Source organism: Pseudopipra pipra, chromosome 6 (assembly GCF_036250125.1).
Source record: "Pseudopipra pipra isolate bDixPip1 chromosome 6, bDixPip1.hap1, whole genome shotgun sequence".
Classification (NCBI taxonomy): Eukaryota; Metazoa; Chordata; class Aves; order Passeriformes; family Pipridae; genus Pseudopipra; species Pseudopipra pipra.
This window is the reverse complement of record NC_087554.1, coordinates 27,672,468-27,689,541: the sequence shown is the minus strand read 5'-3', so window position 1 is coordinate 27,689,541 and position 17,074 is coordinate 27,672,468. Positions and strand designations below refer to the sequence as shown.

General features: G+C 39.6%; 1 protein-coding gene across 4 annotated transcripts in view; it reads left to right on the top strand.

Moving 5' to 3' along the window:
- The first annotated feature begins 43 nt into the window (after positions 1–43).
- Positions 44–17,074, top strand: part of PLA2G4F (phospholipase A2 group IVF) — a 29,047-nt gene continuing 12,016 nt past the window's right edge. For 3 of the 4 annotated variants that reach the window (XM_064658136.1, XM_064658134.1, XM_064658138.1), the window contains exons 1-9: positions 44–3,887; positions 8,008–8,080; positions 9,616–9,752; positions 10,924–11,052; positions 12,511–12,551; positions 13,137–13,179; positions 14,344–14,410; positions 14,714–14,883; positions 16,922–17,035. In XM_064658136.1, coding sequence (XP_064514206.1) covers positions 3,777–3,887; positions 8,008–8,080; positions 9,616–9,752; positions 10,924–11,052; positions 12,511–12,551; positions 13,137–13,179; positions 14,344–14,410; positions 14,714–14,883; positions 16,922–17,035 — 885 coding nt within the window. In that variant the 5' untranslated portion in view covers positions 44–3,776. The other variant, XM_064658137.1, reaches the window with a different exon arrangement.

Below are 17,074 nucleotides of genomic sequence, written 5' to 3'. Positions count from 1 at the left end.
TTCCACTTTAATATGTGTGAATGAAATGTGGCCATGTCATCAATTCTCAGCTTAGGTTTTCAAATCTGCAAGTTTATAGATGCTTGTGAATGTTCTCAAAATCCTACTAAAACCACTTTTGTATTCTCTCTTTGAATAATGTTTTTGAAAGTCTTATGCCATTAAATATGTACTTATTAGAGAACACTAAATTTACTGACAAATTTTTTTTTTGAGTGGTGATATGCTATTTTGGGCTGGGGGAGGGATGTTGAGCTCTGTGTGACCAAATCAGGAAATGTTTAGATTCACAGATTTGCAGCTGTTTAAACTGTAGGTCACAGACTAGTCTAGTGTTGGAAGTAGAATATAGATCTTCAGTTTTCCCATTCTATAGAAATGGGGGATACCACCACAGAGGAAGTCTGTCTCCATGTTACAGAATCACAGAATGGGTAGGGTTGGAAGGGACCACAGTTGGTCATTTGGTCCAATCTCCCTGCGCAAGCAGGGTCATCCTAGAGCATGTAGCACAGGATTGCATCCAGATGGTTCTGAATATCTCCCGTGAGGGAGACTCCACAACCTCTCTGGGCAACCTGTTTCAGTGCTCTGTCACCTGCACAGTAAAGAAGTTCTTCCTCATGTTCAGATGGAACTTCCTGTGCATCAGTTTCTGCCTGTTGCTTCTTGTCCTATTGCTCAGCACCATTGAGCAGAGCTTGGCTCCATCCTCTTGACTCCCTCCTTTTAGATACTTGTATACATTGATGAGGTTCCCTCTTAGTTGTCTCTTCTTGGAGGTGAACAGGCCCAACTCCCTCTGTCTTTCCTCGTATGAAAGATGCTCCAGTCCCCTGATCATCTTCATAGCCCTCCACTGAACTTACTTCAGAAACTCCATGTCTCTTGTACTGGGGAGCCCAGAACTGGACACAGCAGTCCCAATGTGGCCTCACCTGACAATGCTCTTCCTAATACCCCCCAGGATTCCATTGGCCTTCTTGGCCGGAGAGACACACTGCTGGCTCATGGACGGCTTGTTATCCACCAGGACCTTCTCCACAGCACTGCTCTCCAGCAGGTCAGATCCCAGCCAGTACTGGTGCAGGGGGTTATTCTTCCCCAGGTGCAGGACCCCGCATTTGCCCTTGTTGAATTTCAGACAGTTCTTCTCTGCCCATCTCCAACCTGCCAAGGTCCTTCTGAAGGACTGCGCAGCACTCTGGGGTATCAACCACTCCTCCCAGCTTTGTGCTGTCATCAAACTTGTTGAGGAGGCACTCTGTCCTTTCATCCAGGTCATTAATTAAGTATATTGATATTTCTGGAGAAGACCAACCTGCCAAAAAAAACCCCAAACCCAAGATCAAATGCTGTCCTTGATTGCATCCTTTCAGATTTTCATCGATTCTAGTTATGCACTCAGCTCTCCTCATAGTGTTGCTAAAGGGACCAAAAGGGACTCCTTGTGATATCTGGACACATTTTAAATACTATGTAGTGTAGTTGACGATGGTGTCATTTCATGCTTGCTGACAAAAAAAGTAAGCATGACATGTATATAAATCTACCTTTACCAGTGTGGACATGTTAATACAAGCAGAAGTAAAGTTACTGGGTATGAGGCTTTCTTTGCCTCATCTTTTGATGCCTTTTTACTTGCTTGTTTTCTTGCTAGGAAGTGACAAAAACAAGTAGTTTCTCTTTGGATATGAAGTTCACTGACAGCAGTGTCTGTAGATGGCTAAAACTGCAAACACTGTTAATGGGTGATCTGTTGTTGACTATGAAACAATTCTTAAGCATATATTCTAAAGAGAACATATCAGTTTTTCTTGACAGAGAAATTCTATAAACGTGAGATCCTGTGCTGAGAGATTTTATTGGAAGAGGAGCAAGAATGTCAGAAGCAGGTAAGCCTAATTTTAAATGCAGTTGGGCACTCACAAGACAAGATAGAGGCTTTTTATACTGCCTGTAATAAACTTTAGAATAAATGTGATTTCTCCATGTTGCTGTGCTATGTAAGGCCACCTCCATTTTCCTGTAATTTATGGTCAAACTATATTAGATTAAATATTAAAAAAAAATCACACTGTTCTGCAGTTTTTTGAAGATAAATAAAACCTAGTTTGATAGTAATAGAATGGTTTGGGTTGGAAGGGACCTTAAAGATCTTCTAGATCCAACCCCCCTGCTGTGGGCAGGGATGCCGCCCACTACTGGATCAGCTTGCTCAGGGCCCCATCTAACCTGGCGTTGAACACTTCCAAGGATGGGGCATCCACAACTTCTCTAAGCAACCTGTTTCAGTGCCTCACCATCCTCTGAGTAAAGAACTTTTTCCCAACGTCTAATCTAAATCTACCCTCTTTTACTTCATTCCGCCTTGTCCTATCACTATCTGCTAGTGTAAAAAGTTACTCTCCCTCTTTTTTTAAGCCCCTTTTAAATACTGTAAGGCCTGTAAATACATAAGCCCTTTTTAAATACTGTAAATTGGGTCTCCCTGGAGCCTTCTCTTATCCAGGCTGAACAACCCCAACTTTCTCAGCCTGTTTTCATAGGAGTGAAGCTCCTCCAGTCCTTCACCTTCAGTGCAGTGCAGAAAAGCAAATAACTTTTCCAGCCCAGTTTCAGCCCCACTTGGTACCACACAAGACCATTACAGCAGTTGCTGACTGTTTCAGAATGGATGTTTGTTTTTTGCCTCTGTGTTGACTTTCAATTCTGTGGATTCCCTAACTAGCACTGACTTGTTTATGTTCTAAATTTCAGTGCTTATGCTTTTATTAATTTTCTTAAATTCTGGTATGGTGACTGACACTAATGACAGGAAATGATTAATGAATGGGACCTTGCTGGGAATGTGTCACATTCTCATGTTTGTCTGGAGCTAGTGACATGCTGCATTACTGGCTTTCATACATTTTCTGCCACTTTTTAATTGTTGAAACACTAAAGTTTGTCTTTTGGTCTCCAGTTTCTGTTTATGCTCTTTAATAAAAAAGCTCCAGCAAGCCAACTGCCAGCAGCTGTTAATAAACTAATCACTCCCAGTAAACAATTTCTTTTACGAAAGAAATAAATATTTTTTTAAGGCATGATAGACTCCTAAAAAAATCTGCCCTATCTCTTGTACAGTTTTTTGAGAACCTTTGGTGGAAGAATCAAGACTATGCTATATGTAAATGAGGAGAAAGGGGGTACTTGTACAGGCCGCTGACATAGTGAGAGGTGAGACATAGTGGGGAATTGATGTTCTCTGAGGCACCCTATTGCACACCAAATTGTGGTGCCTTCACTCTGGCCTCCCTGAAACCTCTCTGGACAGCTACAGTCAGTGACAATTTTGCCTTTGCTTCAGGCTGGTAAGATGGGAACTTATTTAAAATTACTCTATTAGAGTATGCTGAAACTCTGAAAAGGGTTTAAAACAAAGTCATGGATCAGGTTGCTGTAACTCTCAAAGAAGATCTGAACTGGGGGTTTTGATGTTGTGGCTTAATCACAAAGCAGTGCTTCCTCCTACCCAGGGCTTCCCTGTTTGGTGCTGCTTTGCTGCCCTTATCTTATACCAGTATTTGCAAAACCTGCTGACAAGGTTTTGAACTGGCTTGTTTGGCAAGTGCGGGCCACACCTCTGTTTCTCACAGCTGGAGTGCAGCCCAGTCCTGCGCAAAACTTCAGATCAGTCTGTAGCAAGCAGCGCTTCACAGCCGGGCGTCCAGGGACTCTCCTTATTTCCTGGGTGTCCCTGTCATTTTCTGCAGAGACAAGAAGACATTTTTCCCATGTTCCATAAGGTGCTGCGGGGCCCGCTTCCACCCGGAGTGCTGCCTTTCCTGGCAGCTGTGCTTTTCCAAAGGAAGGAGAGGAAGGAGACTGGGTTTTATCACTGGCGGGTAAGACAAATCATAGTGCTGTCTTTGAGATGGCTTTCCTTAGCCAATGTCTTCAGTAGTGACTTCCTGTTACTGCATGTGTGGAAAACCAGTTCTGCACTTTCACAGGAATTAAAAAGTTTGTTGTTATTTAAAATTTACCCTGAATGATAAAGCTAATAGAGATGCCAGGCTTTTATTAAATTTAGGATCTGTGTGAGGAAATGCAGATCAGGTCTGCGTTTCCTTAGTTTTTGGGGAACACAAGCTGATGCCAAGTACTTTTTTAGGGGGAGAATACTGCACTTCTCATTAGTAGAGACAAAACCATGCTTATGTGTTTTCTTACAAAATATCCTTGATTACAATTCTCTTCCTTTATGCTCTCTGTCTTATCCTACAGGGATTAATGGTCTTAAGTAGAGAAATATTAATAATGATGTGAGTGCCTGTTCAAAATGCAGTGCAACCATAACAGATAAGGTGGTTTTGATGTGTTTGTCCTTTGACTGGTGTGAAATCATTTCATTGTGTAACATGGTCTGGCCAATAACCTCAATTTTGAATTACATTAAATGTTTGTGAAGGAGCCTTTGACTAGGAGATCTGATCTGTAATCTGATCACCTGTGTTGTGCTGTCTCACACTCATCCATCAATATAGAATTTAAAATTGAGATGACCATTAAATGTCACAAAATTACTTGCTGCCTGTATGCCTTTCTGTACTTCTGCTTACTGTATGATAAAAATTGTCTTGTTGACTTTTTAATATTGTTGTTTAGTACTTGGGAAATCAGGGTAGAAAAGGCTAGTGTTAGCCTCCATTAACATGCAAACCACTGAATGTTATATTTCCCCTTAAGTACTTACTATACAAATAAAATTTAAAAAGTTAACACTACTTAGTGAAGTTGGGCTGGCTGGTAGGAAGAGATTTTGTATTGTCTAATTGATAGCAATTGAGCAAGGAGTGAGGCAGCAGATCACCCTTTTGGCTTTGTAAGTGAGTTTAACGTGATCAGATCTCTTTAATTTTCCAGAGTTTAGCTTTATTTTCACACTTCTAAAGGCAAACAACAATAAACTGAGAGTGACCCCAGTGTTTGCCACTGCTGTTGTGTTACTGAGCTGCTAGCACTACTTGTAACCTGACTAACTATAAATCTTGCCTGCCAAAAGATTATGGTTCTTAAGGCTGCATCTGTAAGCCTCCATTCACGACTGCAGATGCACACTCTTGGGGGAGGAGGGAAGCTGCAAAGAGTGCCTAGGAAAGCCAGGCGTTTGCTTTTGAGTTTAAAAGTGAACTTGTGACACCTTGGCCACAAGGAAGTAATGGGCAGCATGTTTACTTGGGAGCAGGAACAAGATGGGGAGAAGGTGCTCCATTGGTATACCGGACATTTCGTTGAGCTACCTGATTTTCCCAGTAACTGTGAACACAAAATATATATTTTTATTTGCTATGACAACATTTTTATAATGCAACTGGCATGCACTGACAGATGTGGAGTGGATCCCAACACTTCCATCCCACTGAATAAAGACAGTTATTCTGGGCTATGTGAGAGTAAAGACTACTGGGTCCTGTAGCTGGGATGAGTAGTTTTACAGTTGCTTGCTGCTGAATCAGCACCTTCAGTTTAGATGAAAGGTACAGACAATTGTTAGCGAAATTAAGTATGTGAAAATTCAGTCTTGTACCCTCATTTTAGGATTTAAAGGTTTGGGGTTTTTTGCTTCAGATGGACTCTCCTAAGCTCTGGAAAAGCAGTGATTCTGAAAAATCATTAGACTGCAAAGTAGAAATTAGTTGCTTGCATCAGACACATTCGTTGATATGCTGTCACATATACTGGTATAGGCAGAACTGTCATCTGTATTTGTTCTCCGTTTCCCATACAGATTTCCTGCCTGCCTTTTCCTTGATCATTCAGGTAGAGCATATCTGATACTCCCATGCTTCATTACTCTGCAAGCTCACCTGGCAACATGCTATGACCTTGCTATGCCTTGGCTAAAAGATAAGTACAAAAGGCATATGAGAAGGTTCTGGCATAATTGATAGCGCAGGCTTGGGAGCACAGTGAAATGTCAGTTGGGTTCTAGGCCCTTAAATTATGATCTGGGTGTGGAAAACGTATCCTCAGCTGTGTAATGACTGGCTGTAAATCAAAGGTTGTTAGAGACCTTTGGAAAGGACTTTTTTTTGAGCACGTAACTACATTTTGACAGATGGTATACAATAAAAGAGACATAGGCTATCTTCTGGGTGTTCTGAGCTTCCTCTGCTAATAGTGTGTGAATTTCAAGTGATAGCCAGGCTATGTGAGTGAAGATGGCTTTCACAGCTGTGGGAGTGTGATTATGTAGCTTCATTTCTCAAAAACCAGGAGAATTGCAGCAACTTTAGGAAGTTGGTGGGAATGACACACAGTCTTGAATTTCTCTGTGTAATGCATTCCTCAACTTGTTGAGGTAGAAAGGAGGTTAGGCTTTGCCTGAGAAAGCAGTGTCAGTGACTGAATAAAAGGGATTAGGAAAGGTTTATTATAAAGGAAGAAAAACTAGCATCTCAAGGGTGAAGCTCATGGTGATATTAGATGTAAAGGCATGTCTTGTTCCCAGAAACAAATAAAGGAATAAGTATCTTCAACATGTCAGTGCTGCAAATAAGAGTCCTTTAATAACAGTATAATTGGGGTTTATTTGTCCAAATTTAATTTGGTACCTGCATGTGTGATATATTAGATGATGCATGTATAGTGCCATTTATCAGATAAGGAATATTCAAGAAGAGTTTAACAATTCAAGGTTCACTGGCTTCCTTGAGATTCCTGTTAGTGATATGTAGTATGTAGTGATATGTATGTATTTATATAATATTTCATAGGATTATAGAATGATTTGGGTTGGAAGGGACCTGGAAGATTATCTAGTTCCAACCACCCTGTCATGAGCAGGGGTACCTTTCACTAGACCAGGTTGCTCAGAACACCATCCAAACTGGCCTTGAGCACTTCCAGGAATGGGCCATCCACAACTTCTCTGAGAAATCTGTTTCAGTGCTTCATTTGTCAGTCTGCAGCATTTTTTTGTAAGTGAAGATCCTGTTGAATTCAGTTGTAGATGAATACTTAGCGTATCTGAAGTTAAACTCTAGTCTCAAGCCAACCATGTAGGAAATTATGAATGTAAGCTATTGACCACTTGTGAAAAGCATTTTGAAAATGTGATTTAAGAATAGAAAAAGTTCCTAGCTGGCCAGGATTGTGTCATAATTGATGAAAATGAGGCAGAATCCCATTCTGTTCCTGAGCCCTACACAATTATTTCTGTGCAGTCTCTGTACTAAGTCACCCCATGCTGTTTTCTCTTGTCTTCTCCTACCCTCCCCCCACTTTTCCTTCATAATCTTCTAAAATCCAGTGAGGCTTTTTTTCCCACTTCACATGCTGGCAGTTAGATACTAATATTACTTTCCAAAAATAGTCTCCCAGAAGCTTTCAAGAGCACGGATTACATTTTGATCTATGTTGGTAAAGTCACATGCATGTTTAGAGTGCTGATATCAGTAACAGTCCAGAATGAAAAGGAATTTAAGTTTTGTCTTTTCTTGCTCAAACTGCAATGAAGTATGTGTTCCTGCAAGAAAGTGTTTTTTTTTTCTCACTGTAAACAGCATATGCCTTCTATGTTTTGAGACCATACTGTTAAGATTCTTGCCATGTCTGCTTTTACTCAAGCGTGCATGTGCCCTTGGCAAGTAGTCGAGTCATGATCATAATTATTTCAGCAGCTTCAGTATCTGTTTATCGTCCAGTAAGAATGAACTAAGGAAGCAATTAAAAATTGATCTATAATTAGAGGAAACCCTAAATAAGGGATTTATTTTCTGAAGTCTATGAGGAGTTACTCTAAGATATCACTCGTGCTGCTGAAAGGGAATTGTCTTTCCTTCTGGTCTCCTTTGGTCTTCCTCCAGGACACTGAAAGTGCTGCAGAGATTCCCCAACTGACTCATTAGTAGTTTATTTTGGGCTGGCTGGTCTGATCTGTTTCTCTGGACTTATTCTAGTGTGTTTATAGAACAGGCATTGCAATTGAGTTAAAAACTTAGCTTGTTCCTTTCTTTTCAGTGGGAAAAGCACCCTTACTACAACCTAACAGTGAAAGTCCTCCGAGCCAGAAACATCAAGGGTACAGATCTGTGTAAGTATTTAGTCAAGGTATTATGTAAACAGGTTGGTTGGTCAGTGCATACCTCTAACACAGGCAGCATTGTTAAGGGAGCTTCTTACTTACACATACTGTATTGCCTTTATGTCTGAACAAAAGCTTCTCTTGTAAAGCATTATGTATACTTTAAAATCTTGATGTGAGCCAAGCTGCAGATTAAGCGTGCTACTTTGCAGAACAAGATCAACTCCTGATAATGTTTTTCTTCCCTGCTCCTACACCTGTCCTACTGTGACCTATTCTGTATTCCTTTCTCTGGATTCAGCCCTCTGGTCATGACAAGTTTCACCCTTGCTCCTGCTTAACAGTCTTCATGAACCTGGAAATAGAAATCTTCAATTCTAGCTTCCAAATGTTTATTTTCTCAGCTGTAGTAGTGCTTTATTTCATGTGCCTGCTATTTGCCATTGAAGCCTTTAAGGAAGTAGGTAGTTGACTGATTCCAAGACAAGCTGCTTTTTATCTGTTCCTATTTTTGATAGCATGGTATATATTTTCTTCCATTTACACATCTAAGTAAAGATCTCAGGAATGTTTGAGGCATTTGGATCTTTAAAACTCATTTGAGATTTAATTACTTCAGATTTAATCCAGTAAGGTAGTCTGCCTTAAGTTTATATCTGGCATCCAGCACTGAACTACCTGGAATGCTAAATAGCTGTTCAAGGAATGGAAAACCCTCTTGAGAGGCTGAGGGATAGGTTCAGACTGTGAAGAGTTCTTTTTCATGGCCTATATGTTCAACTGGAGTGAAGAACTGTTCCCATACTTGCATTGAAGAAGGGGCCCTAACTGGAAGAAAGAACTCAAAGACAATCAGTTATTTTCAGTTTATTTAGTTTCTGGAAACAGACAGCTCAGCTCCTGGCCAGACTAAATGAAGGTATAGCAGTGGTGGATGTTGTCTACTTGGACTTTAGTGAGGCTTTTGACACTGTCTCCTATAAGATTCTCATAGAGAAACTGATGAAGTATGGGCTGGATGAGCAGACAGGGAGCTGGACTGAAAACTCAGAGGATGGTGATCAGTGGTAAAAAAACTGGAGTATCTCTCATATGAGGAAAAGCTGAAAGATCTGGGGCTACTTAGTGACACAGTGGAGGATTCAGGGTGATATCATTGATATGTACAAGTATTTAAAAGGAAGGTGTTAAGAGGATGGAACCAGGCTCTTTCAGTGGTGCCCAGTGACAAGACAAGAGACAATGAGCCTGGTATCAGCAGTAATCATTTTTCAAAATTTGATCTTCCTCATTTAAAATAGTAGTTTCTTTTATTAAGGGCTTTATGATTTGGATGAATGAGAAAAAAAGAAATATAGGTACCTAATATTCAATTTGCTGCCGTTTGAGAACATGTACTTCATTAAAGGCTTTTGCTTTAGAAGTCCAGTCTTAAATTTGCACTTTTCTATGATGCAATGAGATCTAGAAAATGAGGAGTTTATGGGAAAAGTTACGTTTGATTAAAGTCGTTCTGATGTCTGTCTCTGCTCTCTCTGCTGTAGTGTCCAAGGCAGACTGCTATGTGGAACTAAAGCTGCCCACTGCATCTCCCATAGTCTCCCGAACTCAGGTTGTTGACAACAATGATAACCCAGAATGGAATGAAACTTTCCGGTATCGAATCCATAGTGCTGTCAAGGTAAGGAGTGCACTTTGTGGAGCTGGTTGGACTACTTGTGTTTGTATACTGGCTTGCTTTTGATACTTCATTCAAACCAACCCTCAAAACCAGTGTTGCTTGGAAGGTGTCAGTTGCCTTCAGTGGTACAAAAAGCTGTACTATGCATGTCCAGTGATAACCACAGCAGTTTGTAACTGCACTCTCGTGTAAATTGCAGCTAGAATTGTTCCGTAAACATCCTTGTAATGCAACTCAGGAAGGGGAATTTATGGCACTACCTGGTAAAGTTCAAGGAAATTTCATAATAAAACAAGTTTCTATTTGATGTTTGCTTCTACTTTTACAGTGTAGCTGTCTGAATGAGGATAATGGGAACCAAATTTCTACTCACTGCTACTAGTCTTCAGATTGTCAGAATTCATTCTCAAAGTAGCCATTAATGCCAGAGGGAAGGAAACTGTACTTTAGAAGGTCAGTTTTAGTATGATACTATTGCTCTGAATAACATCCTAGGCTTTGGAATAAGGTGCTTATTAACAAGAAACTACCCCCCTCACTGGAGTACCTTTCCACAATGGTTGGTGACAAATGTGGAATGCTAATTGGCTTAAATGGTAAGAAAATTGAAAGCTAAGCTTTAGTGTTTAGCTTTTCTTCCCCTGCAGACTTATGAGGCCTCAGCCTGGTTACTGCTGCGAGACTATACTGGCACAATTTTACGTTTAGACTTGTCTCCTTGAAAACTAGTTGCTGCAGTGCCATTTTTTTTTGGGTGCCGTATGTACTCATTGTGTCTATTTCAGTTAGTTTTTCTTGAACTTACCAGCTCTGAGACAGTGCCAAGCGGGAAGTGATCAGTCCCTTTAACATCCTGGACTGAATCGTGCTAGAAGAGTGGAAATTGCTATTGCTTCCTCAGGCAAATCTGTGCCTGAAGTGGGTGGAAAGTACTGTCACATGCATTCAGCTGGAACCTCTCTCTAGTTGGGAAGCTCAGAAAATATTTTACCTACATGTTGTCAATTAGGAGCTTTTTTTTCTTAACTATGCTGTAAACTCTGCTGAAAATAGTGTATTTTCTTCAGGAATGGGAAAGGTATTGATTAATGCACAGAGTGTCTATTGTATACAGATACCCAGGAAGTGTTTGTTCTTTGATCTTAGGCTGTTTGTTTCTGTTTGGTTTTAGAACATTCTGGAGTTGACACTCTATGATAAGGATGTCCTTGTCAGTGATGAGCTCACGTCTATTGTCTTCGATGTAGGGGGCATGAAGCCGGGTCGGCCCCTGCTGCGCACTTTCAGGTTGAACCCTGAGGTTAGTCCCTGGCTCAACTGTGAATAGCTGCAGCTCATCATTACAGATATCTGGCAGTATGTGCTGGTTGACTTGTCTGTGTTGTAGAAGCTAGAAGGGAAAACTGAATCAACAGGTGATGACAGCATATGTGGTTTTACTGTCAACTGGGATGTTTCTAAAATCCCTAGTGATTTTATGTGTTTTCCACAGCCTTTGGCATGCCCCAACTAAATAAAACTTGTGATTGCTGCTCTCATTCTGAAGATGTTAAAACATCTTCATTTAAAGGGAATTGATTTTTCATGAGACTTAGAGGAACATAAACTGGTTTTAAAATGAAAGACATTTGCAGTCAGTAATCATTATGGGGACTATAGACTGTGTTATTTGGTTTGGCATCATCAGTTTGCGGAAAAGAAGTTTATTGCTGCAAAGGTTAGCTCTATATCTAATAAGTCCGAAGTCTAAGAAAAGCTTATTTTCTCTGAACTATGTTCAGTACCTTAAACCTCTGCTTTATGTGGGTGATGTGTGTATCAGCTGCTCTCAAATCCTGTGCACCTGTTTATGGACTTACAACAAGACAGCCTGTTTTACATAGATAAAGCCACATCACCAATCTGATCTATTTTGTAAATACCACAAACACATTGCTACAACAGATCAGGATTAAAGGTGAGCTAATAACGTGTTTTCTTGAGAAACTGGGCTTCAATACTGTTGGTGTGGTCAGAAGCAAGATAACTGGTATGCAGTTCTCAGGGAGACATTGGGCAGTGGCACAGGCGCTCCAAATGATTTGTCATCATGGAAAGAAGCTTAGTAACTCCCTTGTTCCCACTAACTGTACCAATTTGCTAAATGCTTAAGTCATCTTGATCCATAATTGTGGATCTGAAAATTCCAACTTTAGTAAAGAAAATTACCCAAGTTGGCTTCTACTTGGTTATTTTAAAAGCTGCATTATGTCTGGTATCAAATATTTACTATATGTTATGGTAGGAGAAAAGATGGTTGGATTAAAGTCTGTAGAAGACAAATAAAGCAATGACCTAAGAGTGCAAGCTCCTGAAATGATAGTAATAATTGGGAGATAGCACAAAACCTCATGTAGAAGGTATTTGCAGAGATGGCGCTGCAGTGGAACTTGAGCCAGAGGAGGGTTTTCTTCTCATAGCAGAGTAATGGATCTGAGAGCCAACTCTCACTTGTGTGCCCTTGTATTTTCAAACATAGATGTCTCCGGTCATATAGGATATGTCCAGGAGGAGAGGAGTGTTTAAAGAACAATAAGAACAACTAAAGGCATAAATTTAAATATTTCAAAATTTAACTGGAACTTTTATAAAAGCCGTTACTTTAACAGGAGGTTACTATAAGTATGTAACAGGAAGAAGGCTTAATCTCTTGGAAAAATGTCTCATAAGTATATATTCAAGATAAAGGGTCACTAGTGTCCAACTTTTGTTTTTAAAGGCTAATGAAGAGCTGGATGTAGAGTTTTACTTGGAGAAATGGTGAGTCTTACGTGAAGAGCTGAATGAAATTGAGCTCTGAAAATATGTTGTCTTCGTTACTTTTTCTGTGCAGGGACAGTCTTGCCCATAGAAAGGCTAATGCTTTATAGTTCCCCGTGGTGTTTGAGTTGATTCATTAAAGGTTGACCACAAATATCCTTAATGCTCCAGTCATCAAAACTTTTGGGGTACCAAAAAAGAAATAAATTTTGCTGGACTCCTTGAGAAGTAAATGAACACTTTGTGGATTAGTTACTTAGGAGTAGAAAGCTTTCACAGTTCACCATGTGAAATACACAGATGAGTATTTAATCTATCTAATAGCCTATCTAAGCTCAGCTTTTCTCTAAGTTATCACAGTAACAGAGATGGGGAAATCTTATAGCACGTGCTTATAGTTGCAGACAAATTTTTTTATTTCCCAGCCTCCACTGTTCTGTGAAGGGATATATGCTTGGTGTGTGCACAGATATCCCCCAGTGAGGGCCTTTTTACCCCACTGCTTGTCCAGGCAGTTAGTTTGCAAAGTAGGATGAAGCAAATTAGAAACAGAACTCATTTACGTTAAATCTCTTACTTTCTCAGCTCAGATGTCCCTGCAGAGGTATTGACCAATGGAGTCCTTGTGGTGAGTACATGGAAGTCAGAATCATATATGTTGTGATTTACTCCAGAAGGTAAGTTTTTAGTAGCAAGAATTGTTGAGTGTTCCACTCCTGCTTCCAAATAGCTCCTATTCTCTCCAGCATCTGCCTTTCTTTTTTCAATTTGTTGATTTAAAAATCTTCCTCAATTTTTAAAACTTGATAGTAACTCGCAGAAAGGTGTGGCTTGTTTTTTGTTGTTGGGTTTGTTGGTTTTTTTTTCCCAGTAGGGCTGCTATAAAAAATGTAAACAAAAAATGTCTTTATGAGGCAAGTGAGTCTTGAAGATGGTATTGTGTTTTCTAGCCTAGATGCTGGCCAGGTATAGTCCCTCTTCTAATTTTAACACATATTACTTCAAAGCTTTTATCAATGCCATTACTAAGTAGGTGTTGCCTCCCTGTTCTCTTGGGTGAATCAATCTAAGAAAATCAGTGTGTTATACGTTAAAAATAAAGGTATTATTACCTCCTTTCTCCCTCCAAAGAAAAGGGACTGGTGTCATGTTTTTTGTAAGGAGAAAAGGATAATGGTTGAAATAGAGTTTTAACTTTTTTTTCCTGAAAAATTGGTGGCACTTAACAGCGCAGTTCTGCACACTGTTTCACAGGAGAGAAGCTTTTGTGTTTCAATTTGCCTTAGCAAATTAGTCTTACATTTAGGCAGTGGAGTAGTTTCTTTTAGGGCAATTGTGGCCTACTAAGTATCTTACCTACTGTCCTAAAGGGGTGATGATTGAATGGTGTGAGAGACTAAATTTTATGAGGACATGGACAAGCTGGGAGAGAAAGTCATGGCAAAATTTATGAAGTGCTTGCTTCTGAACAGGTTCTGAATAGGTACTCACACATGCTTTAAAAAAAGGTAAAAAACCAGAAAACCCTCAGATGTTGACAGCTTGTAACTATGAAGTACTGGTTGCAAAAAGCTCCAGTAACTGGAATAAGGAGAGTGGTTTTGATTTTGAAACAAGAGCAAATAATCCTGTCCTAGTGAAACAAAACTTGGTCTTTATTTGAAATAACAAAACAATCCTTAGTGGTTTTTTTTGACAGCTTGCATCTGTAAACCTACACCTCATATAGTTCACTTCAACAAAGAAGTGAACTAAAAATTGTATAACCAGAGCTGTTTTCTTTTTTACATAGGTTCATCCTTGCTTGTCTCTGCAAGGCACTGTTAACAAAGGGGAAAACACAGAAGAGAAACAGCAAGGTAGGGCTGCCTGTAGAGTTGAAGTCAGCACTACTTTTCAGCATATTTATTCCTTGGGAGAGAAGGGAGACTTGAATCTCTGTCTATACAGTGCATTTTAATGTACTGACTACAAAATTTACTTTTTAAGTCAATTTTGCTTTTATTTTTAATACTTAATAATATAGGGTCACTTCTACTGAGTACCACACAATAGAGTTTTTGCTTGTGTTTTCATAGTCTCAGCTACACTTAACAAGTACTTGATTTTCAACATTTATTTAAATGGCTCCTGTGATCTAAACTTTTTTTTGTAATGCACAGGGTGCTGTGAAGTTAAGTTGTCTGTCCCAGGGGCATATCAAAAGCAGTTGAGTATTCCTTGGACACCAGATAATGAGAAGCATTATGGAACCTCATTTGTTTTTCATGTGGATAAAGAAATGTGTCCAGAACTGCAAGTGCAGCTGGAGCAAACCATATCTGTTCTACAGGTAAGCATCCATGCTGATTACTACAAAATTTACAACCCACTTTTGAGTAAATCCACTCCAAAACTGGTGACTTTATTTCCATGAAAATGTCCTTAAATATAAATTGAATGGCCTTGATTTGATCATAAGAGGGCCAAAGACTTCTTCAGATGTTCAGTGATGTCAGTTTTTGGTTTTTATTCAGGTACCTGTGGATGTCAAAAGCTTGCATTAAAGGAAGTCTCTTATGAAGTAAAATATTTGTGTGATGCTAGGGACCAACTATTAAAAAGGCTACTAGTCACTTCCAGATGTACCTTTTGGATGCAACTTCGTAATATTGTAACTGCTCAGATCAAAATTTTCTAGGCTAGAAGCTTGCCTTGAATTAATGTATTTTTTTCTGGGCATGTATTAGGAATTTATGGGCAGAGAGATAAGTTTTTATCTATCATTGTTTTTTACACAGTACTATTTTTTTTGTTTTAAAATGTCAGACTTTGCATTGTGTCTTTGACATTGCGTAAGGAAGTGAAATTGTCTTAAAAATATACACTCCCCAACAATTTAAAATTTCTTCAAACTCAGGGATTAAAGAAATTTAACTCTGTGCATGCTTGCTGCATGAAGATACTCTATAGGAAGTCCTTTCTGTTAGAAACTTGTAAATCAGTTGTCACTTGTAAAGGTTTATTTAGCTTTGTCTATTACTTTGCAGTCTGTACAAGTACCCATGCAGCGTGTGCATCCTATTGGAGTGACTGAATATTCATTGTGATGACTGTTGCCACCAAAAATGAGAGCAAGGAAACTCTTTATTCTGTGATATTTTTCATGCCCACAAGCAGTTGGGCAGCATGATTGCAAATGGTGATCTTGACTACTCTAGAGGCAACTATGGAGGACACAAGAAAGTATATGGAAGAATAGGTTTGACATGGGGTTGTTTAGGCAGCAGACATGAACTGAAGAGAGAGACCTGGACTAAAGTGGTCAAAGACTCAGAGCTGGGCAAGCAAAAACACAGTAGAAGTCAACCATGGAGATTGGAGCAGGCGGTAAACCTCAGCCCAACCACCTTGGTTAGCAGAACATACTCCTTCAATGGCTGGCATAGAGCATAAAAGTCTGACCTTTCTTCTCTTATCAGAAGTAGGAGAGTGCCAGTAACGTGGTAGAGTTGCTTGCCCTGTACCTAAATGCATGTTATTTTCCCCTGTTATGAGGAGGAGGACAGTGAGCTTAGTCGGACATTGGACTCAGGACAGCTGTTATTGGTCAGAAAACATCTGTGAAATCTATGAGTAGTTCCTTGTCTGACTTCAGTTCTTGGTGTGAGAAGGGTGACAACCTGTTGTTCCTTCAAGATGCTGTCTCTTCCCAAGGGTTGAGCCCTGTGGTGGATGTATGGGCTCCATCCCACTGGTAGGCTGTGTAGGTTTGCGTGTGACCCTCTGATATGAGGTTTTTTTGGTATATGTCTTTTAAAGTTAGGAATCTGCACACAGCTCAGTATTGAGAGCTTGTCACTTGCTGCATGGGAGAAAACTCAAGGATTTCCTGGCAAACTTTAATTTTCTCCGCTTTTAAAATTGATTAGGTTTTGTAAATTACATGCTATCATTTGTCCCTAGGGAAACTATCTTATTGCTTATTTTGTAGTATTTTTTTTGTATGTCTCATGCTGTTGCTTTGTTGGTATCTTTTCCAAATCCTGCTTTGAAGATAGATTGCAAGAACACAACTATTTTTGGGGAAAGTTTTGTACTTGAAGGTGAAGATTTTTTGCTTGTGGCAGACAGGTATATTAAAAAAAGCAAAGAACAACAAACATATAAACCCCCCTAAACAAACAAAAAACAAAAACCCCCATTTGAATGAAAGAAATATCCTGACAAAGATCTGTCAAGCAGAAAGCAGGATGCTCTTGAAAAGCCTTAGACTTTTGGGAAAGATTTAGCTGTAGTGATATTAAGAATTGTTTGCTGTTTTGACATATGAAAGTCATACCTTTAACTTTTTTTCTGTGGAGCTCAATTAAGATTTTGGTTTTTATTAGGATGGCGTGAACCCTGATGTTGAAAAGCATACTACAGTTCTGGGATTGGGAACTGTACCAGTTAATTCCCTTCCTATTGGAGAAAAAGTTGATAGAAGCATTTCTTTGGGAGAGGTAATGTCAATATTTTGCATTTGTTTTAGCATGCATGGG